The sequence below is a fragment of the Hyla sarda genome, chromosome 3 (genome assembly GCF_029499605.1).
Source record: "Hyla sarda isolate aHylSar1 chromosome 3, aHylSar1.hap1, whole genome shotgun sequence".
NCBI classification, from domain to species: Eukaryota; Metazoa; Chordata; class Amphibia; order Anura; family Hylidae; genus Hyla; species Hyla sarda.
Window position 1 is genome coordinate 409,710,985 of NC_079191.1, and position 26,925 is coordinate 409,737,909.

Consider the following 26,925-nt stretch of genomic DNA (forward strand, 5'->3'; position numbering starts at 1 on the left):
TATTAAAAAATCTTAATCCTTCCAGTACTTATTAGCTGCTGAATATTACAGAGGAAATTATTTTTTTTGGGAACACAGAGCTCTCTGCTGACATCACGAGCACAGTGCTCTCTGCTGACATCTCTGTCCATTTTAGGAACTGTCCAAAGCAGCATATGTTTGCTATGGGAATTTTTTCCAACTCTGGACTGTTCCATTCCGGAAGCAGCCACAGACACAAAAAGCAAAAATGACACCTTCTAGCCCTGCCCCAATGACCCTTTAATTCTGTACATGAGATACTAAACAATGGCACTGAGGACATAAATGGCTCGGCTTAATAAATTAATTGGCAAGAAGATTTCAAGTAACTATGGACACAACTGTCCCTCTCTCAAGTCTTTTAAATATATTATGCAATTTTACAAAATTTGTTAAAATTGTTGAAGAACGAGCAAGAAAGACTAGGATTTTTTCCCCACAAGTATATGGACATACACCAATCAGCCTTCACATTGTCTAACAGAGAGGACCCCTCACACCTGCCAACATGCGCAGCGAAACGCGTTGCATCTTGGTCAGTGAAGTACGTCTTATACTCCATACTGTGTCCATCTGGGTCAGTCAGTGCCACGCAGAACTGGCTTTATCCATTTAAAGGGGTACTCCAGCGCTAAGACATCTTATACCTGATCGCAGGGGTCCCGACAATGGGGACCCCCGTGATCTAGCACGCAGCACCCCGTTACAATCAGTCCCCAGAGCATGTTCGCTACAAGTCTGATGACTGGCGATCACGGCTCCGCCCCCTCAATTCAAGCCTATGGAAGAGGGCATGTCACGCCCCTCCCATAGGCTTGCATTGAGGGGGCAGAGCGTGAAGTCACACGGAGGCAGGGCCATGACGTCACAATGCTCCGGCCCTGTGATCGACAGTCATCAGGCCCGGAGCGAACATGCTCCAGGGACTGATTGTAACAGGGTCCCAAGTGGCGGGACCCCCACGATCAGGCATCTTATCCCCTATCCTTTGGATAGGGGATAAGATGTCTTAGCGCCAGAGTACCCCTTTAAGTCTTCCTCCGTTTGTTATCCTCATTACTTCAGCCGGAGGGCAGCAGACGACCACCCATCACTTCGTGCCTATACCATTGTTGTGTATGAGCTTGCACAACCCCCCAGGGTAAGCGGTTATCTTATCTTATTTTTACCCTGTTTTTGTTTTCTTCTCACAACAAAAAAACCTTGACCCTTTGAGGGGAAAAAAAAAAAAACAACATGAAAGTGCCGTTATATCTAGTACCAAAACATCAGCAATAATTCCTGTAAAGTTGTGAGCCGAGACCTTCATGGATCAGACTTGTTTCTCCAGCACATTCCACAGATGGTGGATCAGAGTGAGATCAGGGGAATGTGGAGACATGGGGGGGGATGTGTGTGATTTAGTTCATTTTTTAGCTTTTTTTTCTTGCATGTTTTTTTTTTTTTGCATGACTCCGTCAAATTTACTAAATGGTCGTGGGGCATTTGATACATTTTGTGGAGAATACACATTTTCTGAAATTTCACTCTTCACATGCACCAAAAAGCTAAGCTAGGTCTGGGCACCTTAATGGTGGGTTTTATGACGTTTTTGTGACAGTCGCAGTTGAAAATTCATTGCCACTGCACAAGACTAACCCTTAACATCTGGCCTGTATGTTTAAAAAAAAAAAAAGTGTAAATCAAATAAGGGCAAAAAATAGCCTGAGGCGGAGCGCTGCGCCTAAATAGCAACAAATCAACGCAAAAAAAAAAACGCTCAAAACACAATGATAAATGCCCCCAAAAGTCACCACTACGATCTGTTTCCCAAGTTCCCCATTCCTCCGCAATGTTTGCAGTGTGAGTTTGGAATTATTCTGCCATTACCAGACTTGGTCTGTATAATGTTTAGGTAGGTGGTGCGTTTCAAAGTAACATCCACACAAGGTTTCCAGTAGAACATTACATTGGCTTCTTCTCATAGGGCATCCCTTCCCCCAGGAAAAGGGGAGGAGTATCATAAAGACATGTGGAGACTTCTAGACCATTGGTGCGCCACTGGGAATTCTGAGAAGAAAGGATAAAGCAGCGCTCACACCATCTTTTCAGGTAGCTTTCTCTTCAAGTTAGAGTGTTACTCCACCTAGAATTCTTGGAAACTAACTGGGAATGTATGCCAAGAGAAAAATCTCTCCAGGAGGAAAGAATACCCATCTGTAGACAGCTGTTTAAGTTTTTTCCCCCTCAACAGTGCAGAGCAGGTTGTTGGCTGGGTAGCGATAGGCCTATCACTGTGGGACTTACAGGAAAAGGTGTAGAAGCGGAGTACCCCTTTATCTAAAGGATAGGGGATAAGATGTCTGATTGCGTGGGTCCCGTTGCTGGGGCCCCCGTTTTCTCCCGCAGCACCTGGTGTTCTAAACAAACATCAGGTTCCTGCGGCAGTGGTTGTGACATCACGCCCCCTCCATTCATGTCTATGGGCAGGGCCATGTCTCCAGACATGCCCCCTCCCTTAGATCTGAATAAAGGGGACATGGCCGTGATGTCCCGATCGCTGCCTCTGGCTTTGAGTGTTCTGAATCAGAACACTGGAGCAAAGGAGTACCCTTTAAGGATTAATCTTTCTCCTTTAGGATAATGTAATAAAGACATGTGGAGACATAGGCCATGCTCTACTGGGAAGAATGAATATGTATAGCCCCTGTCTGTCAATGGGTATTTTTTTCCTTCTAGAGAGAGCTCTGGCTTAGCATATATTCCCAGTTAGTTTCCAAGTCTCCTAGTTGGAGTGAAACACTGACTTCAAAGTAAAGGCGCCTGAAAAGGTGGTGTATGGGTTGTTTTGCATATGCTTTCTCTCCCAAGTGACACACGCACCTGGCCATCCAACTGGTCTACAAGTAATGTGATTGCGCAGACCAGACCACCATCTTCTTCCATTGCTCCAAGGTCCACTTCTGATGCTTTAGTACATAATGAAGGCACTCTGGGCAGTGGACTGGGGTCTGTATGGACTACACAGCAAGCTGCAATGCCTTGTGTGTTCCGACGCATTTCTACTATAGTCAGGCGCTGTTCAATTACTAGCTATTTAATCCATTTAAGGGTGCATTCCCACAGGGCGTATACGCAGCGTCAAAATTTGCGGCAGCAGCGGGAAATACGCTGCATATTCCTCGCTCACTATACACACAGGACTTTCTGGCGGCAGCCCTATGCGTGTAGTGAGTTTTAGAGGCGGGGCCATGGGCCGGCATGACTGACGCACGGCTCCGCCTCCAAAACTCACTGCACACATAGGGCTGCCACAGGAAAGCCCTATGTGTATAGTGAAGGAGGTATATGCAGCATATTTCCTGCTGCTGCCACAAATTCTGCGCAGTGTGAAATACGTTGCGCATACGCCAGGTGGGAACGCACCCTAAAAGGCAGAAAAGTGAGAAATATAAAGAAAGAAAAAATATATAAAACACATCCACATATATGGTATGATTTTATTTTGCTCTTAAATGTCAAAAAGAGAAAAAAATACTGTCATGAGACAGGAATGCATGAGATAGAAATGGCTCAAACATCTTCACATGAAACACGCGGATTCAGATTTCATTCACAATTTTTGAACCTGAAACATCTAGTTACATTAGTTAAAACGCTTTCCATCCATAAATCACTTATTTATTTATTTATTTTAATAGACAGTAGTTGGCGTTACATACGGGATGAGGCTTTTTGCATATTCGTCAAGTCATAAGCCTCTGTTCTAATTCTTCCTTTGTAGTAACAGCAACTTTTATTTTACCCTCCCAAACAATTGCGTATTTATCATTTTATCATAACATAACATTTGAAATTTTTGAAAAAGAGAAAGAAAAAAAAAGAAACTAAAAAAAACTGCAAAATGTATTTATTTATTTTTAAATAGTTTTTAGGCCTAGATATTAAAAAATGGATTAGGCATCACATAATAAATACACATCTTGTTTGGAATGAGACTGTTTTTTTTTTTTTTGTTTTTTTAATTTTATTCCTCAAGACTGAGGATTTTTTTAAACATTTTTTTTAAGGACCACTGTAAACAAGAGAATACATCCATGTAAATCTTTAGATAAATGTATGTGTATATTCTGGCGTATGCACATACATATATGAAGAGAGACAAATATAATCTATAGACACATACATAAACATTTTGCCATATAACTTTACTGTAGATATGTTTGTGTATGTGATGTCCTTTGGGCGGCCCCTGTCATCTTCTATGAACCTTATCTGTAGCAATTCTCCTGAGAAGATACTGGAAGGGAATGACATTCTAGATGCACTTTGGAATGGCGCAATGATGTAAACTCTTGCACACTTAAGACTTGTGCATAAAAAAAAAAAAAATGTTCATTAAAAATATGAACAAAGTTACATAAAATAGTCTTGTGTGTTTTTTTAAAATATTCACTAAGTAAATGCATTTTTTTTTAAACATTTCCCATAAAGGGATTTGGCTGTATGAGAAACGCATTCATTTGTTAAAGAAAAAACAATCCTACTATAAACTAATCTGAACTTAATTTTCATTATAATTCTAATAAAAACAAAAAATCACTTAGAACCGCCAAGCACCATTATCAGTGACCGTGATTTTTTTTTTAACTAATGGGTGATTAAATTATAATCCTACAACAATCACAACTTGCCCCCCCCCCCCGACCCACCCCCCAAATGCAAATTTTTATCTGTTCACATTTGTGAATAGACATGCAATATGTGAATTAAGTTCACAAAAAAAAAAAAAACATTTAAAATAATTTCCAAAAATTGGTCAGAATAAAGCCAGATCTTATTAAATAGGCTGCTAAATATAGTTGTTAGGCAATAAAAACAGTCCTTGAAAAAGGTAGGTAGCAGCACTTAGGGCAAACTCAGTATGGCAAACGTTTTTTTTTTGAAAACTGTATGAAAATTGCATAATGTTGACCAAAGTCACTCTGAGCGCAGGTTCGGAGATTTTATTTTTTACCTGAAAAATAATCCACAGTGGATCACCCTTTGGCCTTTGAGTCACCTAGTAAATGCTTCTGTATCATTTGTAAGTATGTCTTCTGTAAATCACCACGTTTGCGTTTTTCTATTCAAGATTTTTAAACTTTATTAACCCAGTTTGACCCTAAAAAAATAAAATAAGAAAAAAAATATATATGTACAACAAACCATTTGTGACATCAGTTCTTAAGTCTATCATCAACTACATTGTTGGTTTTATTTGACTTTGTTGTCCATCTTCCAGCTTTGACTTTTTCTGGAGCTCATGTACAGTTTCCCGGAGTCTACATCACACAAGTACGGTGTCATATTCCGGCCAAATATTCTCCTGCCAGTTAAACCCTCTTCCCATAACGAAAGCTCACACACCAGGTACAAAAACAAAGAACAGAAAAAGAAACGTACTGTTAACTATCACGCTGTTAAGACACTGGTGAATCTTCTCCCTGGGTTTCCTCTAGGGTAGGGGAATCGGCGGACTCCTCGGTTATTTCACTAGAGGCCTCTCGACCGTTTTCCGTCACAGGTTCCTGACTGCTCTCTTCGCTTTGCACTTCATTCTGATACCCTGTGTCTACTGTATTCTCTTCTTCGGCATCTTCTATCGGTACAGGAGACTCTACCGCTGCTGTGACTTCCTCATTGGTGGCTTGTGACTCGGAGGTAGGGGAAGTTTCCTGCACAACCTTCTTGGTTACAGTGGGTGTGTTGGCTGCATTGATTTCGACTATGTTGTCATTTTGAGAGAGAGACACCTTTTCTATCAGTCTCCATTGAATAATGCTCATGTCCTTCCCTCCTGTTGAAATCAGGTGGTTATCGTTGTGGGTAAAGCTTACATTGGTTACATGACTGCTATGGGCGCTGTACTTGTGACTTGGAGCCTGTCAAGGAAAAAAAAAAAAAAATGTAAAAGTAACCAGAGGGAAGAGTTCTGAAAAAAAGTTACTGATACAGATACTTGGAGGTGTGTAAACTCCATATGTAATGCGCCTTGAACATTTTCCAGGCAGCATTGAGGTAGCACCTGTGAGGCCATGCACCTATATTAGCCAACTCAGGTGGGGTTTGCAGTTTGCCTCCCTCCTCCCATTGTATGTGTGTTTAGCCACGCTGGAGGGTACCTGGGAGGACTCTAAGTCGGGCCTATTGCTGCCGTAATTGCCAACTGGCCCCTGTTTTGCTTATCACGCACAAGTATGTTTAGCGCTAGGTCCCGTGCCATTTGAGAAACCTTGGCGTTGGTGTGCGGGCTCAGGTGTGTCCTTCATATAAGGATATACTGGCGAATGTCTCAATTTTAACATCAGTGTTGAGGGATAGCCAATGTCATTGTATACATCTACCACAGTAGTGCACCCATATTCCTGTATTGTATTATTCTAATTGTTACACATCCACACCGTCTATCTGGTGGAGGATTCTATTGTGGCACTTGTAGTCCACTGCAGGCATCCTCCATTGTATGCATTTTTATGCTGGGGATCGCCCCTAGCAACGGACTACAAGGGCAGGATCTGCTCCCCCAGTATAAATGCACAACTGCATTTGGGGTTGAGCACCTCCTGCCATTTGAGACCACATTTTTTTTTGTTGATACAGATGCTTTTGATTAGTACAACGGTAGTAATCTGAAATTCCACTGGTCGTCAATTTGCGACTTTTTACATGTTGCAGAACCTCAACTTTCACTGTGCTGGGAAATATAGTTTAAGAGGTACTCCAGTGAAAAACCCTTTTTTTTATATCAACTGGTGCAAGAAAGTTAAACATTTGTAAATTACTTCTATTTAAAAAAAATCTTAATCCTTCCAGTACTTATCAGTGGCTGTAAAATACAGAGGAAGTTCTTTTCTTTTTGAATTTCTTTTCTGTCTGACCACAGTGCTCTCTGCTGACACCTCTGTTCATGTCAGGAACTTTCCAGAGCAGCAACAATTCCCCATAGCAAACCTCTCCTGCTCTGGACAGTTCCTGACATGAACAGAGGTGTCAGCAGAGAGCACCGTGGACAGACAGAAAGGAAATTCAAAAATAAAAGAACTTCCTCTGTATTATACAGCAGCTAATAAGTACTGGAAGGATTAAGATTTATAAATAGAAGTAATTCACAAATTTGTTTAAGTTTCTGGCACCAGTTGACTTAAAATAAATAAAAATGTTTTCCACCAGAGTACCCCTTAAGCACTAGTTGGAGAGCTCCGGAATGAAACCCATTGTGACTGCATAAACATGAAGTGGCAGACCACAAGGGTTAGAAATCAGTTCCACCAATACGTTTGCTATTAATGCTTCATCCTTGATTACCCAGTTTGTTAAAACACTAGGCCAAAAAAGTGACAAAATATTTTAGTAGTTTTAATAGGGTATTTTATTGTTCTAAAATAACTGACACAAAAGCTGAGGCTGGTGATAAAAACCAAAAAATAAAAATACTCCTGTTGCGGCTTCTTTCAATCCCCTGTTGGTCCTGCTTCAAAGACAACCAAGACCTGCCTGCTTAGCCAATCACTGGCTGTAGCTGTATCTCATCTAGGCCAGTGATAGGTTGCAGCAGGACCAGCAGAAGACAGGAGCAATGGGGGACTGAATGGAGCTGGGACCAGAGTAGGTTAAGTATCTTTTTTTTTTCCTCACTAGCCCCAGAAATGTGTCAATTATTTTAGATTATCAGAATACCTTTAATTAAAACTACTATAATATTTTGGCGTAGTGTTTTAACAAACTTGGAAACAAGAATACTTAACCTACCCCAGTCCCAGCTCCTTCTAGTAAAGTGTTTCCCTACCAGGATGCCTCCAGCTGTTACAAAACTACAACTCCCAGCATGCTCCATAGTCCCCCATTGCTCCTGTCTTCTGCTTGCTTCTGAGATGAGAGGTTGGAGCAGGACCAGCCTGTTCGGTCTATCATTGGCCTAGACGGGACACTGCGGCAGCCAGTTATGGGCTAGCAGGCAAGTCCTACCTCAAACTCATGTCCAGGAAGAAGACAGGAGCAACGGGGTCCTGAAAGGAGGGACAATGGGGACTGGGGGTAGGTATGTATAATTTTTTCTTTTTTTCACCAGCCCCAGCAATGTATCAATTTTTCAAAACACCGGACTACCCCTTTAATCTGTCAACAAGCTCTTCATTTATGAGCAATGAGCAAAAGGCTATGTTCACACAATGGACTGAAATCTGATGTGCATTTCTATTGTAAAAACCTAAGACAGTCTCTGATTTCTACTATAAGTGTACAGTGGATTTACTTAGGAAAAGCCCCACTGTCATTTAATTGTAGATAATAACTAAGGTGAAACAACATCCATCACAGTCTGGACTGTAATTACCTTTGGTTTGGAGCACGGATACTGAAATAGATGGACCTTACAGAAGTCATCGGCGAGAGCAATAACCTTTCTGTTGTGAGATCTTACTAATGCGTTAATATCTGTGCCGTCTGATCCTTCTGGCCACACACCTATAGGACAAATAGAATAATTTATTACAAGGCAGTAAATGTAAAATTCTTAGGCTCTTTTCATGCCTGCACTTATGTGACCCACTAGTCAAATGCATGAAGTAAGCTCCTGGCCCATGGTAAAAATCAGTTATGCTTGTATAATCCAAGATAATCCCTTTAAGCTTCGGCGAACAGAGTAAATTGGTGGCCATCTCCTTATGAACAATGGATTTTCCACTGAGCTTCATTGAAAGAGGACCTGTCCGCACTATATCATGCTCCAAATGTCATATCAAAGCTCCAATGTCACAGAGGCGGTGCTGATGCGCAGAATTGATGCCTCCTCCCTCCACTGTGACTGACGTGCTAAGGTCTGTGCGAGAAGCTGAGCCCTGTATATCAATCAAGGCAGGGAGAGGAGTCAGACATGGGGCTAAGCACCACCTTTTTGGCACTTGAGTTCTGAGTGCGATCTAGAGCTGACAGATCCCCTTTAAAAGCAATGTGTCTCTTTAAATTAATTTATTTTTATTTTTAACTGATTTAATCCATCTGCTGAAACTTCTTTTTTCTAATCCGTTTCTATTTTCTGATGATTTGAATTTGACAATTTTAATTTCTATTTTATTTTAATTTTATTACACTTTTGTACACCAATATGGTGGCAATCATACTGCTAACAGCATTATGAGATATGCTTTACAGCAGCCTCATGGACATTAGACTGGAGATGACCCTATTGATTTCTATTGGAGAGTTTTCTAGGCATGCTCTGTGACCTGTGCAGAGGTCATTGTACAGGAAGGGGAGGAGGTAAGCTGTGACCATCACCTATTGTGAATGGTCTAATCTTATTTTATTTACTGATGTCACCTCTCACTCTAATCCTTTCTGTAATAAAGAGAAAACTGCTGAGGAGAACAGAACAGGAGATGTCATCTTATTGTTGCGTTTACTGGGCAGAATGACAGTTGCAGGATTTTCAGGATTAAGAATATAGATAGTAAAATAAATTAGAAACATCAGTAGAATTTTAAAAATATAACTAAAAATATTTCCTGATCACACCTAACTTTTTTTTTCCTAATCTGTTTCTATTTTTTGACAATGTTTAATTTTAATACACCAATATGGTGCTAGCCATACTGCCTGAGCTTCTGTTCTGCTCTGTTAACACTATTTTTCTTGCAGCCTCATGGACATTGGACTATTGACTTCTATCGGAGAGTTTTCTAGGCATGCTCTGTAATCCGTGCAGAGGTTAATGTGCAGGAGCAATACAAAAATGGTCCTAAAGTTTTCCTCCAACTATAGTCAGAGAGACATTTAAGAAGTTCTCAGGAGGGATCAGAGGACTTTGTCAAATTGCTAGAACAAAGATAACCCCCCATGATTGTCAATAGGGTGGGCCAGACAGAACATACACTGTATATAAGTCAGTGATCTTTCTAAACCCCTTTACAAATGAAGCCAAGAAAAGCTAATGCGAACCACAGGGGCAAGCCCTTCATTCTGGCAATTAAAGGGGATTGAAAACAGAGCTAATTTCTTTCAAAAACAGCTCCCTGTCTGTTTCCAGGTTGGGTGTGGTTTTGCAGTTCAGTTCCATTGCCTTGTCTTGTAATTCAACATCCAAACAGGAGAAAGAGAGGGAGCTGTTTTTGAAAGAAATTAGCTCTGTTTCGATTCCTAGATAACCCCTTCAAAGATGTTCCTGCTCTTTGTCTCCCAAAGATGAGACTGTCGATGAGGCTCTATGAGGACAATAATCCCAAGTAAAACAATAATCCCAATGCACTTGTATATTGTAAAGCTATAAATGGGACAGAGCCAGGGTTTACAGTTCCTCCTGGCTGCCCTTTTCTATAGGTCTTGTCTTTCTGCTTTACCCAGACATGTGAAATATCAAGTCAAGATAAACAAATTGAACATTAGATCTCTAACCAATAAATGGCTACTGACCAAATACATGAAATCCTAGCACACAAGTGTACGTTGCCCAGTCAATGTCTTTGCAGTCTGAACGATTCCGAATTAATTTACAACCACTTGGAATGTCCCCTGGAGGCAAAGGAAATAAAAATATATATATATATCATGTTATTACATTTCCTACAGATGGGAAAAAGACATTTCAGACTAGAGCTGTGTTCCTCAACCAGGGTGCCTCCAGCTGTTGGAAGACAAACTTCCAGCATGGGATTCGGGAGTTGGACCCCAATCAATTGAATATTAATAGGATAAGTCAGTGTTTCCCAACCAGGGTGTCTTCAGCTGTATCAAAACTACAACTCCCAGGAATGCTGGGAGTTGTAGTTTTGCAAAAGCTAGAAGAACACTGGTAGGGAAACCCTGCTCTATACAGACATGACAATACAGTGAGAACTGTGTAATGATACATTTGCATATGGCATGATACCATTTAAAAAATAAATAAAAAAATTTGTAAAAATTATTATTATTTTAATTAAACATATTAATATAATAATTTAATTTAACCCCTTAACGACCATAGACGTAATGGTACATCCTGGTGTGGAGTTACTTTGTGCACCAAGACGTACATTTACATCCTGTACATGACCGCGAGCATCGGGGCGCAGTGCTTGTGTCATGCACTGCAGATCCCCGGCTGCTATCAGCAGCCGGTGACCCGCCGTTAATGGCTGACATCAGTGATCGCGCTGATGTCCACCATTAACCCCTCAGATGCCGTGATCAATTCAGATCACGGCATCTGCGGCAATGCGCATGTTTAAATAGATGACCGGATTGCCCGCGGTGCTCCCCTATGGGGCCATAAAAAGTGTAAAACAAAAGTAAAAAAAATGAAAAAGTAAAAAAAATTAAATAAAATAATGAAAAATTGTCCCTTTCCCCCCATTTAACCCCATTTTTTCTATAAACATACTTCGTATCGCCGTGTGCGTAAATGTACAAGCTATTAAAATATAATGTTAATGATCCCGTACGGTGAACGGCGTAAACATAAAAAAATTAAAGTCCAAAATTGCTGCTACATTTAAAAAAATTAAAAAAAATAAAATAATAAAAAGTGATTTTAAAGTTTCATATACGCAAATGAAATGTATCGATAAAAAGTACAGATCACAGCGCAAAAAATTAGCCCTCATACCGCCCCATATACGGAAAAATGAAAGTTATAGGGGGTCAAAATAGGGCGATTTTAAACATACTGATTTTGTACAAAAAAGTTTGGGATTTTTTTTTAAGCGGTACAATAATAGAAAAATATGTAACCATGGGTATCTTTTTAATCGTATTGGCCCACAGAATAAAGAAAACATTTCATTTTTTAATGTAAAGTGTACAGTGTGAAAACAAAACCCTCCAAAAGTTTTCACTTAAATTTCCTGCCTAAAAAAAAATAATTTTTTGGGTTTGCCGTACATTTTATCGAAAAATGAGAGGTGTCATTACAAAGTAAAATTGGTCACAAAAAACAAGCCATTATATGGGTCTGTAGATGAAAATGTTAAAGTTATTTATTTTAGAAGGCGAGGAGGAAAAAATGAAATGGTCCTTAAAGAAGTACTCCGCTCCCGGGATCTCCGCTGCAGCTCCCCGCTATCATTAATGCACAGAGCAAACTCTCTCTGTGCGTAATGACGGGCGATACAGGGGCCGGAGCATCGTGGAGTCATGGCTCCACCCCCTCGTGATGTCACGGTCAACACATCCCCTCCCATAGACTTGTATTGAGGGGCAGTAATGAGGGGGCGGAGCTGTGATGTCACGATGCTCCATCCCCTGTATTGCCGGTCATTACGCACAGAGCGAGTTTGCTCTGTGCAGTAATGATAGTGGGATGCTGCAGAGGAGATCCCGGGACCCCCGCGATCTGACATCTTATCCCCTATCCTTTGGATAGGGGATAAGATGCTAGGGGCGGAGTACCCCTTTAAGGTGAAAATGGACTTGGTCCTTAAAGGGGTACTCTGCTGCTCAGTGTTTGGAACAAACTGTTCAGAACGCTGGAGCCTGCAACGGGAGCTTGTGACGTCATAGCCCCGCCCCCTCAATGCCATACTATGGGAGGGGACGTGACGGCTGCCACGCCCCCTCCCATAGACTTGCATTGAGGGGGCGGGGTGTGACAACAAGAGGGGGTGGGGCTATGACATCACAAGCTCCTGATGCCAGCTTCAGCGTTCGGAACAGTTTGTTCGAAACGCTGAGCAGCGGAGTACCCCTTTAAGGGGTTAAATATATATCTCTATTTCAACAAGGGTCCTTGTATAAGATGGATGGCACTTTGTGGTATTAGTTATACGTTAAATATATACGTGGGTGACTCCCCAATGTATACATCTACCGGACACTGCTGACACAGTGTGAACCTAGCCTTACTCATACTTCTATAAAAACTGTAAATGCGCGTCCACATATTTGGATACTTACAGTATAATATTTCATAGTCTCCTGAGTTTGACATTATGTACTTGTTATCTGGGGACCAGTCGAGGTGTGTAATGTAACTGGAATGTCCCTGACAGAAAAAAATAGAAAAATAGTAAGATCGGAAATATTAATTTGTGGTATTTAAGGTCATTTACATAACAATTAAAGGTAAAACAACAATTATTTCTCTGTATTACTCACAGTGCACTTTCCATATCTGCTATATTTTCTCCCATTCTCTGAGACATTGTAGAGGTAAATGAAGTTATCATGTGAACCCACAGCAAGCAGGGTCCCATCTGCAGGAGAAAACTACATTTTAAAGAACAGTCTAATAATCACTGTACATAGTATATAAAGCAGTAGCATCTCAAGTCATAAGTGCAAGTCACTCAGAGAATTGTCATTTGCGCTCATAGCAGGGCCCATTCACACTATATATGTTCCAATTTTTAAAGTGGAACTGCACTCCGGAAATCCCCGGATCCCAGACTCCGTCAAAATATTAACATGTTCATTCTTTAGACAGAACGGGCTTGAAAATGCATTGCCGTCTATGGATTCAGAGCATTTCCAATCGGTCCTACGCTGGCTTGTTAAACTGGCGCACGCTGAATAAGGAATCCCCAATGTGACTATCCCTAATGTGACGAGATATTACTGTCTTCCAGAAGCTCATTACAGAAATTTTTTTTTCTTTTTTTTTTTTATCAACTGGTGCCAGAACGTTAAACAGATTTGTAAATTACTTCTATTTAAAAATCTTAATCCTTCCAGTACTTATCAGCTGTTGTATACTACAGAGGAAGTTCTTTTCTTTTTAAATTTCTTTCCAGTCTGACTACAGTGCTCTCTGCTGACACCTCTGTCCATGTCAGGAACTGTCCAGAGCAGGATAGGTTTGCTATGGGGATTTTCTCCTACTCTGGACAGTTCCTGACATGGACAGAGGTGTCAGCAGAGAGCACTGTGGTCAAACAGAAAAGAAATTTAAAAAGAAAAAAAACTTCCATAGTATACAGCAGCTGATAAGTACTGGAAGGATTAAGATTTTTAAATAGAAGTCACTTACAAATCTGTTTAACTTTCTGGCATCAGTTGATATAAAAAAAAAAAAAAAAAAGTTTTTCACCGACATACCCTTTTAAGGGTCGGGTCCCATGGAGTATATGCTTGACGATGTGGATGCGCCAACAGCAGTCACAAGAGCGAGCTCTCTCCTGCGGATGGGTAGTTCTGTGTGCCCGCTTGTAGTGGAAGATATACCACTGTATAGCAGATGTGCAGTGGTAAATCCGCCACTATGAGCAGACACACAGAGCTACGTGGTCGCAGCAGGGAGCTCACTTTTGTGAGTGTCATAGGCGCATCCGCCTTGTGAAATACGCTGCGGATGAACTCTGTGACCCCTACAAAAAATTAAAAAAATAAAAATAATAAAAATAAAAAACACCTTTAGCTCTGGATCTCCTATTCTGAATTGGAGAAGGGGGCACTAACATTTCTGTCTTTTAATGGACCTTTCACATGATTAAAGCATCAGAAGATGAAGAAGAACTTCCATAGAGAAGGGCAGAACACTTAAGGTAGGTGGACAGATGTGTTTTAACCATTGATATTCTACTTTTCAAAAGAGTGAACATACTGTCGTTCTCGTCTGCATGTCCTGGGAATGCAGCCGAGATGGTGAACTGGACACAATGTTACAGGCGACAATCATTTACTGACTGCTAACAAGGAGTCACTCACCGACTGAGTATCGCATCACCGAGAGCTGCTCATTACCATCTGTGTGTATGGAAACCAGATCCCTCGTCTCTGCATCCAGGACGAACCATCTAGAATATAAGGCAAACGGGTCTTTACATGGCGGTTTACATAAGAAAAACAAGTAATTTGTCTTAGCAGGGAATTGCTCCATAACTGCATTATCCATGAGTACTTTTTAGTGTGAGTTTAAAGGGGTATTCCAGGCCAAAACTTTTTTTTTTTTTATATATCAACTGGCTCCGGAAAGTTAAACAGATTTGTAAATTACTTCTATTAAAAAATCTTAATCCTTCCAATAGTAATTCGGTTATGAAGTTGAGTTGTTGTTTTCTGTCTCACTGCTCTCTGATGACTCACGTCCCGGGAGCTGTGCAGTTCCTATGGGGATATTCTCCCATCATGCACAGCTCCCGGGACGTGACATCATCATTGAGCAGTTAGACTGAAAACTTCAGAAGCTAATAACTATTGGAAGGATTAAGATTTTTTAATAGAAGTAATTTACAAATCTGTTTAACTTTCCGGAGCCAGTTGATATATAAAAAAAGGTTTTGCCTGGAATACCCCTTTAACATCTTCTATGCAAAAAGCCTGCTCACTATTCAGAACATGTGAATCCCTGCAATGGCAAATTGACAATGAATAAATATAAATTGTTCGCCAGTGTTTCCCAACCAGTGTGCCTGCAGCTGTTGCAAAACTACAAATCCCAGCATGCCCGGACAGCCGAAGGCTGTCCGGGCATGCTGGGAGTTGTAGTTTTGCAACAGCTGGAGGCACACTGGTAAACACTACGCATATGCAAAAGGTCTTTATGCCTGAGATGGTCCACTCAGCAGAACACATCAATGTTGTCCCAAACATAGCTTGAGCAGAGTCTTCCACTGCCTGTGCTGCTTTTCCCCGCTGTCACGCGCTCTCTCAAGATGGGCTCCATAGACTTTCTATGAAAACCTTTGACATATCAAAAGTTTTCTTAAAGGGGTACTCCAGCGGAATTTTTTTTTTCAGATCAACTGGTGCCAGAAAGTTAAACAGATTTGTAAATTACTTCTATTAAAAAAATTTAATCCTTCCAGTACTTATCAGCTGCTATATGCTCCAGAGGAAGTTGTGCAGTTCTTATCTGTCTGATCCCAGTGCTCTCTGCTGACACCTCTGTCCATGTCAGGAACTGTCCAGAGCAGGAGAGGTTTACCATTGGGGATTTGCTTCTACTCTGGACAGTTCCTGACACAGACAAGGGTGACAGCAGAGAGCACTGTGGTCAGTCTGGAAAGAACATCACAACTTCCTCTGTAGTACAATTAAAGGGGTACTCCGGTGGAAAAACATTTTTTATTAAATCAACTGATGCCAGAAAGTTAAACAGATTTGTAAATTACTTTACTTGTACTTGTAAATTACTATTTAAAAATCTTAATCCTTCTAGTACTTAGCTGCTGTATGTTGCAGAGGAAGTTGTGTAGTTCTTTCCTGTCTGATCACTCTCTGCTGCCACCTCTGTCTGTGTTAGGAACTGTCCAGAGCAGATCCCCATGGCAAACTTCTCCTGCTCGTGACATTTCCTGACACGGACAGAGGTGTCAGCAGAGAGCACTGTGGTCACACTGGAAAGAACTACACAACTTCCTATGTAGTATACTAGAAGGTACTAGATTTTTAAATAGTAGTAATTAACAAATCTGTTTGTCTGCAGTCAAAACTGAGGCAAGAGCTCACGTCTACTAAAACCAAATACGACAATTCAAGAATTACCTCCCAGAATGTGTTCCAATAGCTACAACTATTCCACTTGGATGGAAGTCTGCACAGTGTCCAGGTTCCTGGAAAAATAGATTTCAGAGGTTTGTCAGTCACTCCAATGAAGAACAAAAAGAAGAGAAACTTCACCACAACCTAAAATAATTCAAGCATTCTGTAATCCGTAATATTAGGAGGATCATAGAAGACAGGGGTTATCTAGGATTAGAAAAACAGAGCCGATTTCTTCCAAAAACAACACCACATCTGTACACCTGTCCCTCAGGTTGTGTGTGGTATTGCAGCTCAGTTCCATTGAAGTGAATGGAACCAAGTTGTAATACCACACACAACCTGAAGACAGGGGTGGCAATGTTTAACCCCTTAAGGACCCGGGGTTTTTCAGTTTTTGCATTTTCGTTTTTTCCTCCTTACCTTTAAAAAAAAATCATAACTCTTTCAATCTTTCACCTAAAAATCCATATAATGGCTTATTTTTTGCGCCACCAATTCTACTTTGTAATGACGTCAGTCATTTTACCCAAACATCTACGGCGAAACGGAAAATAAAAATCAATGTGAGACAAAATTGAAAAAAAAAACGCCGTTTTGTAACTTTTGGGGGCTTCCGTTTCTGCACAGTACATTTTTCGGTAAAAATTACACCTTCTTATTCTGTGGGTCCATACGGTTAAAATGATGCCCTACTTATATCGGTTTGATTTTGTCGCACTTCTGAAAAAAATCAAAACTACATGCAGGAAAATTTAGCTTTAAAATTGTCATCTTCTGACCACTATAACTTTTTTATTTTTCCGCGTATGGGGCGGCATGAGGACTCATTTTTTGCGCCGTGATCTGAAGTTTTTAGCGGTACCATTTTTGCATCGATGGGACTTATTGATGGCTTTATATTCATTTTTTCATGATATAAAAAGTGACCAAAAATGCACTATTTTGGAATTTTTTTGTGCGTACGCCATTGACCGTGCGGTTTAATTAATGATATATTTTTATAATTTGGACATTTCCGCACGCGGCGATACCACATGTTTACTTTTATTTACACAGTTTTTTTTTTTTATGGGAAAAGGGGGGTGATTCAAACTTTTAATAGGGGAGGGGTTAAATGATCGGCGATCGGACAGCGAGGAGGCAGGTAGGGACCCTCCAGCAGTCTTGTAAGCTGTTCGGGATGCCACGATTTCATCGCGGCAATCCTGAAAAGCTCCCTGAGCTAACCGGCATGGTTTCACTTTAATTTTAGATGCGGCGTTCAACTTTGAACGCCGCGTCTAAAGGGTTAATAGCGTGCGGCAGCGCGATCAATGCCGAGCGCTATTAGCCACGGGTCCTGGTCGTTGTTAGAGGCCGGGCCCGATCCGCTAGATCGGGAGCGGACTCAGGGCGTACAGGTACGCCCTGGGTCCTTAACAGGTTAAAGGGGTACTCTGCTGGGAATTTTTTTTATTTTTATTGACTGATGCTAGAAAGTTAAGATTTGTAAATTACTTCTATTTAAAACTCAATCCTTCCAGTACTTATCAGCTGCTGTATGTTCCACAGGAAGTTTTTTTTTCTTTTTGAATTTCCTTTCTGTCTGACCACAGTGCTCTCTGCTGACACCTCTGTCCATGTCAGGAACTGTCCAGAGCAGGATAGGTTGTCTATGGGGATTTGCTTCTACACTGGACAGTTCCTAAAATGGACAGAGGTGTCAGCAGAGAGCACTGTGGTCAGACAGAAAGGCAATTAAAAAAGAAAAATGTATGTAGTATACAGCAGCTGATAAATACTGGAAGTATTACAAATCTGTTTAACTTTCTGGCACCAGTTGATTTAAAAAAAATAAATGTTTTCCAGCAGAGTTCCCCTTTAACTCCCTAATTCTTTGATTCCTGAATTACCCCCTTTTGGACAATCTTTTTGGTTAGAGTGCAGCCCAACGCTAAGTGAACCAGAGAACAAAAAAGTAAAAATTACTCTACAGCGCCTCTACAAGGCAAATTTAGAACTGCTCAGATCTCACTGCATTGTAATGTCTGTATAAGGCGGTGTTTTCTAACCAGTGTGCCTACAGCTGTTGCAAAACTACAACTTCCAGCATGCCCGGACAGCCGACGGCTGTCCAGGCATGATGGAAGTTGTAGTTTTGCAACAGCTGGAGGCACACTGGTTAGAAAACACTGGTATAGGGGCTCCACAGAAAGATTTGCTTTGAAGGGGGTCCTGGGGATGCCCTTAAACTTAAAAAAAAAAACTATTTCAAATACAGTTTTGGGAAATTCTAACCCCAAAAAGCCCTTTAATGAAGACTTACATCTAGAAGTCTGGTCCATTCCAGCGTATGATCTACTGAATTCCATAGACAGACCTGCTTGTCTTGAGCACATGTTAGGAGAAGATCTTTAAAGGGGTGCGTTGCGAGTCCCCAGAGTTCATCTGTGTGACCCTGCAAATTTAAGAGAAATCATTTTAACAGGGCTATTTATAAGGAAAAAAAATGTACAGTGCAATACTAAATGCAGCACAAAAATAAAGGTTCTTTACCTGAACTTCAACCTGGAATCCATCAATAAAGGTACCACGGAGAATAAAGTTCCTGGATGTGCCAATCAGGAACTGGTCGGTTTTGCCCTCCGCTACAGCTCGGATGGTGCCATACTGATCCGGAACCTAGAAGGTGCAGCCGTATTATATTAATACAATGAAAATCCATGAGAACTGCATAAACAGAAAGCATATATGTTTATACTAGCTATAGACACCAATGCGCCAACAGGGACAACCCACACAACAGAATGTCAGCACGGAGAATCTCAATCTGTCGGTGCTAGGACCAAACAGGAATATGCTGTCTCCGACTGCTATGCATTCCATATGCACTCTGCAAAAAGAAGGAACATATTTTTTGTGCGAATACGGAAAAGTCTGCTGTGTGCACAGAGCAGCAGAATCCCATTGAATTCAATGGGTCTCTGCTGCAGCGGAATCTAAGAGCCAGATTCCAATGCGGAATCCGCCACGGAAATTCTGACATGTGAACATGGCCTTAGTGATAAAACTTTTGACTGACAGGTTAGCTTTAAGCCATCCATCTAATGTTTATGGGAGCTTCTAGGACACCCTACCCCCACCCACCCACTGACAAACATTGAAGGTGAGTGTGGGAGAATGGCCAGGCATATGGAATTTAAACATGCCTGATCCTTTTATTCTTAAAAGGGGTACTCCGGTGAAATTTTTTTTTTTTAAATGAACTGGTGCCAGAAAGTTAAACAGATTTGTAAATGACTTCTATTAAAAAAATATTTGTCCTTCCAGTACTTAGCAGCTGTATGCTACAGAGGAAATTATTTTCTTTTTGGATTTCTGTCTTGTCCACAGTGCTCTCTGCTGACACCTGATGCCCGTATCAGGAACTGTCCAGAGCAAGAGAAAATCCCCATAGGAAACCTATGCTACTCTGGACAGTTCCTGACACAGACAGAGGTGTCAGCAGAGAGCACTGTGGACAAGACAAAAGAAAAAATTTCCTCTGTAGTATACAGCTGCTAAGAAGAACTGGAAGCATTAAGATTTTTAAATAGATGCAACTTACAAATCTTCTTAACTTTCTGGCACCAGTTCATAAAAAATAAAAAAAAGTAAGGGTACTCTGTGGAAAATATATATATACTGGAAGGATTAAGCTTTTTAAATAGAAGTACGGTAATTTACAAATCTGTGAAACTTTCTGGCACCAGTTGATTTCAAAATAAATAAATAAATTATATATATATATATTATTTTTATTTATTTTTTTTAACTGGTGCCAGAAAGTTACACAGATTTGTAGATTTGTAAATTACTTCTGTTTAAAAAGCTTAATCCTTCTAGTACTTATCAGCTTCTGTATACTACAGAGGAAGTTCTTTTCTTTTGAATTTCTTTCCAGTCTGACCACAGTGCTCTCTGCTGACACCTCTGTCCATGTCAGGAACTGCCCAGAGCAGGAGCAAATCCCCATAGAAAACTTCTCCTGCTCTGGACAGTTCCTGACATGGACAGAGGTGTCAGCAGAGAGCACTGTGGTTAGACAGAAAGGAAATTCAAAAAGAAAATAACTTCCTCTGTAGTGTACAGCAGCTGACAAGTACTGGAAGGATTAAGATTTTTAAACAGAAGTAATTTACATATCTGTTTAACTTTCTGGCACTGGTTGATTAAAAAAAAAAAAAGGAGTACCCCTTAAGGTGTCTGGCAGGAGCTTTTTATTTTATTTTTTTAGCTCTCAGAATACAAGCATGCTCGGCTGAGGGTGTATGTTTATGAGGGAGAACAGGGGAGAATTTCATCCTGAGAATAGTGTCCATTTCAATGATCTGAAGATGGTCAGTCACACTAAGGAAATTCTGCCCACTGTAACAAAAAAAAAATGCTGCGTTAATTAAGCGCCGATACCACAAGCGGAAATTTTGTAGTGTGAACAGGCTTCAATAGTCCAACCAAAGCTTATTTTTTTTTTTTTTCAAATAAATAGTTCAGGTCAACCCCCTTCACACTATGTTTACACTATGTTTTCTGGGAACTACTTTCCATTACATGGCAGTGACGCAGTTAGGGTGCTGCACACCGAACATCATCAATTTAGTTAATGAACTTCCAGAACATCTGCTGTTTTCTATCACCAGAGAGAATTACATGGCCTGGGTCACATCTTCAGTTATTATTAGTGTCATACATGTTATTAATAGTTAAGTGCACATGGGTAAAATCTGCTTAAAGTGTACCCGTCAGATCCAACAAAAACCTTTTTTTTTTTTTATATATATCACTCAGTACTTAATCCTGACCACGTATATTAAATTTTTATGTGTCTAGCACCTTTATTTATTTTTATGACACTTTTAATTTAGCTCACTAGTCTGAATTCCTCTCAAAGGGAGGGGGCGTGGCCTCAATGTGCAGGTCTCCGCCCCCTCCCTCAGTAGGCTGCCAGCTCCCATCTCCCCTAGCATTAGCAAAACTACAACTCCCAGCTTGTCCTCACTGACAGTAGCGGGACACAAGCTGACAGGGGGAGGATTTTTCCTCCAGCTCTGAGCCCTGCACTCAGCTGTCAATCAAGGAAGCGTGTCCATGACATAGGTGATGATGCATGGACACAGCAGGACTAGTATGTGTCCAAGCAGGCAGGGGGGGAGGCAGTTGTTTGACTGGATTTTTCTGTATGAAATACTGAAAATTTTCTAATAAAAACAATTGCAAAACCAATTTGTTTTGCATGCTTTACAACATATGAAAAGTTTTTGTATGTGACAGTACCAGTCAAGACACTGTCAGTTAAGGCTCGGGCTACACTACTTTTGTTGTGCATCTTCTGTTCTAGGAGCGGCGGTGAGCTAAACAATACATGCACCTCCATGGTGCTTCAGCACCGAACGACAGCATCATACACATAATATCCTTAATATCCATAACTGTGGACTTGCAGCTATTGCAAAACTATAACCCCCAGGGTGCATCCTGGGAGTTGTAGCTTTGCAACAGCTGCTGCTTCACAGTTTGGAGACCACTATAATGTAGGAATTTCCCGTATATAAGCAATTCACCCCTACAATCGCCACTACAGGGTTATTATGGAATTGCATGCAAATTGCATGAGACAATGCAAGTAACAGGGGCCTTTACTATTAACCAACCATCTTATGGGGGCTTCCCGACAACCCCCCCCCCCCCTCCCACACACTGGAGGGAAATAATGGCTGGGAATATGGAACTTTAACAAATGCCTGATCCTTTTGCTCTTAAAGGAATACTGTAGTGCAAAATAGCTTATCCCCCCCTAAATTATAGATCTGCCGGAGTCCCGTATAGGAGATCGGGGGGGTCCCAGGGGTTGGACCTCCTACGATCTCCTGTACGGGGCTCCGGCAGTCAGCAGGAAAGGAGCGGCAGCCGCATGACGCGGCGGCTGATACATGGAGGGGGTGTGTCAGCCGCTGCATCATGCGGGGACGGAACACTCCCTTCATGCGGACTGCTGGTGTCCCCTACAAGAGATCACGGGGGTCCTAGCACTCAGGACCCCTCCCCCCACAATCTATAGATTATCCCCTATCCTTTGGATAGGGGATAGTTATTTTGCACTACAGTAGTCCTTTAAGGAGATAAACTGATGCCACCAGGGGTGTCTGGCAGCAGCTTTCTCCCGCCCTCAGAATACATGCATGCTCGGCAGAGTGTGTATGTTTATGAGGGAGAATAGGAGAGACAGCAGATGGGAGTTGTAGTTTTGTAACAGCTGCATGTCCACAGTTTGGAGACGACTGTAACGTAAGATTTTTCCCGGGAAAACATCTGATTAGCAATTCACTCCTACAATGACCACTAGGGGTTTCATATGGAATTGCATGTAGATACTCCATGCATGTAAGGGGCCCTTTACTATGGCTCAGAAGGGGATTCCTAAATTAGTGAACCCCTCTGACATATATAAGTTCTACTGTGACAACATCTTGGAGGTTGTACAAAGAGACCGTAGTAAAAACCAGTACTAAATGGTGACATTAATGGAGAGAGCGTGAAGCCTGGGAGCACGTCCTCATGTAAGCTGCAGCTTAAGGGCACTTCTTAAAAGTCATCTCCAAACTTTGCAAGTAGGTCATGTACTAATTAGAAAAAAGCTTCTTATGATTATAAGGAATGTAATCTTTTGGCTAAAAAGTGTGCGTAATGGCTGAAAGATGTTTATCTCTGGCATCCAAATAAATAGTGCTGGGAGCCTTTTAGAAGGAAAAAAGATTATGATTAAAAAAAAAGTCACCACAAATTGTATATTATTTTAGATTGAAACATAATTCAACACTATACAGAAAATATACAACCTTACATATGACTAGATAATATAGAACATTACATACCACCAAATATATCCTACATAAATCCAGATAATATACTATCCTGCATACTGTCAAATATTATACCCGAAATCAACAGAAAATAAACTATCCTACATAATGCCCCATAATATACTACCCTACATACCGCCTACATCCCCTATATAAAGCCAGATAACCTACTATCCTGCATGTTGCCAGATAATATACTGCCTAACAAATAGCCTGATAATATACTAAACTATATAAAGCCAGATAATGTACTTCCTTACATACCGCCAGATACAATATCCAACATACCGCCAGATACAATATCCAACATACCGCCAGATTATATAGTTCCCTACATACCGCCAGATTATATAGTTCCCTACATACCGCCAGATTATATAGTTCCCTACATACCGCCAGATTATATAGTTCCCTACATACCGCCAGATTATATAGTTCCCTACATACCGCCAGATTATATAGTTCCCTACATACCGCCAGATTATATAGTTCCCTACATACCGCCAGATTATATAGTTCCCTACATACCGCCAGATTATATAGTTCCCTACATACCGCCAGATTATATAGTTCCCTACATACTGCCAGATTATATAGTTCCCTACATACCGCCAGATTATATAGTTCCCTACATACCGCCAGATTATCTACTTCCCTACATACCGCCAGATTATCTACTTCCCTACATACCGCCAGATTATCTACTATCCTACATACCGCCAGATTATCTACTATCCTACATACCGCCAGATTATCTACTATCCTACATACCGCCAGATTATCTACTATCCTAAATACCGCCAGATTATCTACTATCCTACATACCGCCAGATTATCTACTATCCTACATACCGCCAGATTATCTACTATCCTACATACCGCCAGATTATCTACTATCCTACATACCGCCAGATTATCTACTAACCTACATACCGCCAGATTATCTACTATAATATAAACTATTTTACATATTGCCAGCCAAGCCTGGAGTTGTAGGATACTAGAGGCCTGTCTGTCTGTCTTCATGAAAAGAAAATCATTCTTTTATATAGCGCACTAAGATTCCGCTGCGCTGTCCTTGGAGGGAAACGGCGCTAACCACTGAGACACTGTGCTGCCTTCCCTGTTCTTTTACAGCTGAGTTCCATCATAGGAATGTTAAAGGGGTATTCCGGCTTTATAGATCTAATCCCCAATCCAAAGGATAATGTGTGTGATTACAGGGGTCCCGCTGCTGGGGACCCCCGCGATCTCTGTGCAGCCCCCGGCATTCTGTGCGGGGCTCTGCGTCCGAGACGGGGACGTGACGTCACAGCCACGCCCCTCCATTTAGGTCATAGACATGAAGGGAGGTGCGTGGTTTGTCGTCACATCCCCATCTCAGACGCAGAACCCGAGATGCCCCCTCCTATAGACATGAATGGAGGGGGCGTGGCATCACTAGGGGGCGTGCCCGTGACGTCACTTCCCCACTAGGAGAGCAATTACTGTATTACACTGTTTTTGCAATACAGTTCCCACATCAGGTTTTTGATTAAAAAAACGGATTCCTCAAAACCCTGACTAAACTGTCAAAATGTGATTACAAATTTTAATCCATATAAGGTTGAAAACTGTATACGATTTGAAAAATGATGTCCGGTTGTATCCTTTTTTTTTAAAGAAAAAAAAACGTACACGTTTTTAACTTTTCATTTCATTATGAATAAAGTTTTACTTGTTTGATTGAAATTTAAAAAAAAAAAAAAAAAAAACTGTGCAAAGTCAAAAACCGTAAGTCAAAAACTGTGCAAAGTCAAAAACCGATGGAACCGTATACACATAAGGTTCTGTACAGTTCCCATTGACTCCCATGTTAAAAAAAAAATAAAAAATGTATACGTTTCAATACAGTTTTTCACCCGGACCAAAATTTGTGGTTTTGTGTACGGGAAAAAAAAAAAGCTGACAAAACCATACAGGATGCAAAACGAACAGAACCTGATGCATCTTTTGGCATACGGTTGTCAATGGAGAGTCAATGCATACAGTTTTCAATACGGTTCTATACAGTTTTCAAATTGAAAATGTATATAAGAACTTTATTGCAAAAACGTGGTGAGAACCCAGCCGGCCGGAGGCTGAGGGGCCTCTGTACAGAACAGGTCCATTGTGACCTTGCGCAAGAGATCTGATACAGGACACTACTATACTTTATTGTTGTCGTTTGCATTACTATAGTACAGTTTACTGTCAACAAGGTGAAGAAATAATATTATTAGAGCCCATCCCTGACTTTGCTATGAATTCTAGACACATCCCTACCTGGAGGTAGGATAAACAAAACCTAAGAAAGTTGGATCTGTCAGCTGATCGCCAGACAGGGCTCAGTATTTGACTATGTTACAGGGGCTGTAAAGTGTAGTTTATAATATAGTGTCTGTACCTGTGTTTGATGGCTGGTCTTGCAATTCTTATGTGATCTTTGCCCCAATGTTTATTTCTAACAGCATACAAAAAGAAGTCTCAAGTTTTCCCAGGTTGCAGTGCGGCCCGAGACATTACATCACTAGTCAGGTGTTCAAAGGTAGCCTGTCTGCTTCAATACATGGGAGATCATTTTCCATAGGGCTGCAGAGAATTGAAGCTCAGGTGTGCTGTAAAGGGTGGGGTGATTGATGTGTGGAAGGGAGGAAAGTGACCTCACACTTACAAACAAGGGATCATGGGACTTTTAGTTGGAGGGAACTCCAACAGGAAATAGCCATTCACGAAAAGAAAGCAGCAGCGTTATGGTGGACTTAAAACACAGACATTTAGCCCCAAGGCAAGCAGGGAACCTTCCTAACCATGTCAAATACTGTCTGGCAGGTAAGTACTAAAATCACCTTCTGGTGGATAACCCCTTTAAAGCGGACCCTAAAGTCTGATTTTATAAACGTTAAAAACTACAGTATATGTGCATTGTTCTACAGTCCTGTGCTCACTTGCTCCCATATCACATTCCAGGCTGTTGTAAACCAGTTCCATCGCCCTGTATTAGTGATGTTGGGTCTTACCTCAATCTCCCTCTCTGGGGTAAGGTTATGATCCCACAGTATGACCTTCCGGTCTTTCCCTCCTCCTGTCAGCAGCATTCCGTTCCTCATCTGGCACAGTGTGAACACGCTGCCATCGTGAGCTTTGATTTGTTTGCTAATTTGGTAAACACCTGAAAACAAACACAAGCCTCTTATATAGTGAAGACATGGAGGCGTATTATTGTACATATAGACTATCTGTAGAATTGACATGGGGCATCTGAAGTGCAAAGCATACTATACATATCTTTATCTATCTATATCTAAATATGTATGTGCATGTGAGTGTATATATATATATATATATATATATATATATATATATATATATATATATATACACACACACACACACACACACACACACACACACACACAGTTTTAAGTATTCATGATTTATACAAGATATACATTCTGGGTGCTTTGGAACCAATTACCAGTTTTCTGTCCGGTCATGCTGGGAGCTATAGTTCTGTAACAGCTGGAGGCACCCTGGTTAGGGGTATAATCTGCTTAGTTTCATTGGTACAAAGCCTGAAATCCACTGCATA

At 41.0% G+C, this 26,925-nt stretch overlaps 1 protein-coding gene across 8 annotated transcripts in view; it reads right to left on the reverse strand.

Moving 5' to 3' along the window:
* Nucleotides 1–3,482: 3,482 nt before the first annotated feature.
* Nucleotides 3,483–26,925, reverse strand: part of EML4 (EMAP like 4) — a 227,630-nt gene continuing 204,187 nt past the window's right edge. For all 8 annotated transcript variants that reach the window (XM_056568163.1, XM_056568162.1, XM_056568168.1 and 5 more), the window contains 10 exons: nt 26,354–26,505; nt 18,973–19,098; nt 18,743–18,874; nt 16,438–16,505; nt 14,659–14,747; nt 13,111–13,208; nt 12,910–12,997; nt 10,450–10,548; nt 8,375–8,505; nt 3,483–5,924 (listed from right to left, as the gene is read on the reverse strand). In XM_056568163.1, coding sequence (XP_056424138.1) covers nt 5,463–5,924; nt 8,375–8,505; nt 10,450–10,548; nt 12,910–12,997; nt 13,111–13,208; nt 14,659–14,747; nt 16,438–16,505; nt 18,743–18,874; nt 18,973–19,098; nt 26,354–26,505 — 1,445 coding nt within the window. In that variant the 3' untranslated portion in view covers nt 3,483–5,462. The remainder of the gene's footprint in view (nt 5,925–8,374; nt 8,506–10,449; nt 10,549–12,909; nt 12,998–13,110; nt 13,209–14,658; nt 14,748–16,437; nt 16,506–18,742; nt 18,875–18,972; nt 19,099–26,353; nt 26,506–26,925) is intronic.